Source organism: Fusarium vanettenii (genome assembly GCF_000151355.1).
Source record: "Fusarium vanettenii 77-13-4 unplaced genomic scaffold NECHAsca_195_unmapped, whole genome shotgun sequence".
NCBI classification, from domain to species: Eukaryota; Fungi; Ascomycota; class Sordariomycetes; order Hypocreales; family Nectriaceae; genus Fusarium; species Fusarium vanettenii.
Window position 1 is genome coordinate 1 of NW_003315695.1, and position 3,513 is coordinate 3,513.

The following is a 3,513-nucleotide window of genomic DNA, read 5'->3' on the forward strand; positions in this document are numbered from 1 at the left end:
TACACCGATCAAAGTGCTTTAGCCACTCAAAGCCTATCTCGTTATCGGTCCAGCCATTTTGGGAGGTTGCAATTACCCAATCGCCCGGGAGGTTACTATCTCGGTACCAGTTGGCGAGGTGATATTGGCCCGCACCTATGATGAACGGCTGGACCGCCCAGCCTTCCGCATTGATCGCCTGAATCACCGTAATCCATTCCCGGTTTCCAGGCTGCACTGATTTTGGTCGTCCACGTCTTTCTGAACCTGTGACGACCATTCCGCTTGCAATCATACCCATAAGGAAGCCAGTCTCGTCAAAGTTATAGATATCATCTGATCGGATGCCGTATTTCGCGATCACGTTCGCCACGAGCCGAAACCAATCGCGAATAACGGTTGGATCTTCGCACTTGGCCCTCTGGTAGTCGTATTTACGAAAAAAACGCGTCTTCAGCTTTTCCTGTCGCCTGACGAAGTTATGAGCCCAGCGCTTGCCGACGGGTAACGCGTCGCGGTCGGCGAGTAATCGATTGGCCATTTCTTCAATAATACGCAGTCGCGGGGGAAATCCTCGTGAATCTAGGTCAAGAATAAACTGAACTATGATCTCTTCCTCTAGATCAGATAGTCGGCGTGAATTCGGGATAGTATCGCGTCGGGATTGAATGCCCTGCTGGCGGCGACGAAGCCTATGATCAGAGACCCTATAAGTCTTTGCAACGCGTCGGATGCTAAGTCTTGGGTTATTTTGAAGGGCCTGAAGGGCAAGGAGGGTCCTAGCCTCAGTATTTGAGTCTGACATGATTTTTGGTTGAGAATCAATTGATCAAATGAAAGGTTAGGTGTAAGAGGGAAAAGTGCGACGCTCGCTTGGATGCGACGCTCGCTTATCATATACGTTAGCCTAAATTAATATAATAAAAATAAGTAAATAATTAATAAATAAAATTTATTAATAATTATTACTAAGAGTAGCCTAAGTAATTATTATATTTAATATTATTTAAGGTAATATAAATAATCCTTTAAATAAGAATTATTAATATATAATAAGAGGATATTTCTTAAGGGATAAACTAGTTATATAGGTTTATATTAATAGAGGAGAATATTATATAACCTTAAAGGGGGATATAATATTATATCTAGTAATATACTTAAGGTATTAAATATAACTAAGTTATATTAATAATTAAGGTAGCTATTATATAAGAAAATATAATAAGCGTATTTTATATACTTATAGTTAATCTTTAGATTAATATTCTCTAGGTTTAATCTAAGGTAAAACTAATATTTCTAATATTTAGTCCCTAGATCGATATAGGCGATACTTAGTCCCTTTGGTCCCTTGCTTAGTTAAAGTATTTCTGCTATATTTCCCCGCCTGGCTTATATTATAGCCGTGATAAGATTAACCTAAAAGTATATAAAATATACTTATTATACTTTCTTATATAATAGCTACCTTAATTATTAATATAATTTAGTTATACTTAATACCTTAAGTATATTATTAGATATAACTTATATTACCCTTTAAGGTTATATAATATTCTCCTCTGCTAATATAAACCTAGTATAATTGGTTTATCCCTTAGGAATCTCACGATCGTCACATTTATAACCTTAGAGCGCCTAGGGGCACTATAGAACCTTAGGCGCTTTATATAATATTAAGAGCTATTATTACTTAAAAGTCTTAGGGATAAAGAGCCTAATAAGTATTTATTTATCGAGGTTATAAAGAGAAATATAGCCTAGATCGATAGCCTGCTAGATATGATTTAGTAGCTGAGAGAGGCCTAGCGAGAGGAAGACCTGCGTGGGTAAAGTGGGGAAGTCGGCTATGGGGGGGGGATTAAGGTTTTTAAGTCGTTGAGTTATAGGAGTGACTTAAGGGAAGGAAGAAGGTTTCGGTCGTGAAGATAGAAAGGTTTAGGTGGTGGAGGAGTACGGGAAGGAAAATGTTAGTTAGAGCTTGAATATAATATCTCGGCCAATTGCCAAACTTGTCTGGTTGGCGCACATATCATCTTTGAACACAATGGGGTATAGATATACATAGGACTGATTTGACTGTAGCTCTCACCTTATTATTCCTGTTTTTCCTCACTACCCCACAAGTCATTGCATCTGTACGTGTCGAACATCTTGGCAAACCCAGACAAAATTGGTACATCTAGGCAACCACATCATGAATCCGCTGCAGAATCCCACCCCCAGGCTTTCTTCAAGTGTGCCTGTGCCGCGGCAGTGGGCCACGAGTGCTCAGCCTCGGCCAAGATCAACACGTCCAACAGCGCCCTCTGATCCTTGGCTGTAGTGAATCGATCCCCGCACGCTGTAATCCCCATACACGTGGTAAACATTGCGGGCCGGGTAGCCTTGTTGGAAAGAGCAGTACCACAGAGCTCTCGGACTTGTGTCCGAATGTCATCCTAATCATTTTGTATTAGACTACGCGGGGGTGATGAGCAGAACCACTTACGTCGATCCTCTTCCGAGCTTGTCGAGCGGATGGCCCGATTCGTGGTGCTCTGTCATCGTGACACATGAGCAGAATCCTCGCAAAGATACTGTGTACAAGGCCGATTACTGGGGAGTCAGTGACTTTCCTTGATGGAAGCGGTGTTGACATACCGACAGCATGGTTGAGATATGCGATGTATGGAAACACCTCGCCCATACTCTTGTTGGGTTCACTATAGGCTATTGGCAGCCATGACACTGGTCGAGCCCGCAACCAAGCCTGATCGTAATTGATCAAGTCCTGATACTCGTTCCTATTACGCCCACCAACTCCAAAACAGTAGTTTATGACCTCTGCGCAATGAATGATGATGCGATTTGCCCACGTATCGTCATCCGCGGGAGAGAATGATCGGTCGATGAATAGGTGGTCGAGCTTGATCTTGACGGGTCTCTGGCCGACAAAGCTCATGTAAATCTCTTGTCTAAGTCCAATCCAGAACGAAACTTGGCGAAGACTACTTGGATACGTGGATGTATTGGGCGTGTTCATGAACAGCTGAATTCCTAGGAGGTGGCCTTCGTGGTCTATGCCAATCAGGGGAACATCGAGTTCTTCAAGGGTCCGCAAGAGTATTGTCGCGGCCAACAAGTCGTCGTTTGTCAGCGCTGAAGAATCGCTCGAGACGGTCGTCAGATGCTTGAGGCATTCTTGGTGGTACCTGTCGGCGGCATAGGGATCGTATTGCGCGGTAAGACTGAGATGTCGAGAAGAGAGGGCAAAGTATCACGGCCATGACATAAGCCAGGCGGGGAAAGATAGCAGAAATACTCTAACTAAGCAAGGGACCGAGGGGACTAAATATCACCCGCATCGGTCTAGGGACCAAATGCTAGAAATATTAGTCCTACCCTAGACTAAACCTAGAGAATATTAGTCTAAAGATTAACTATAAGTATATAAAATGCACTTATTATATCTTCTTATAAAGTAGCTACCTTAGCTATTAATATAACTTAATTATATTTAATACCCTTAAGTATATTACTAGACGTAAT

The 3,513-nt window shown here is 42.2% G+C and overlaps 1 protein-coding gene across 1 annotated transcript; it reads right to left on the minus strand.

Annotated features, from left to right (window-relative positions):
* Window positions 1–2,177: 2,177 nt before the first annotated feature.
* On the minus strand, window positions 2,178–3,238 carry NECHADRAFT_56680 (uncharacterized protein; the record flags this gene model as incomplete). The annotated part of the gene is made up of 3 exons (XM_003039056.1): window positions 2,178–2,423; window positions 2,474–2,580; window positions 2,626–3,238. Coding segments are annotated over 3 exons (966 nt in total), but the record flags the coding sequence as incomplete, so codon positions are not given.
* Between the last annotated feature and the right edge of the window lie 275 nt (window positions 3,239–3,513).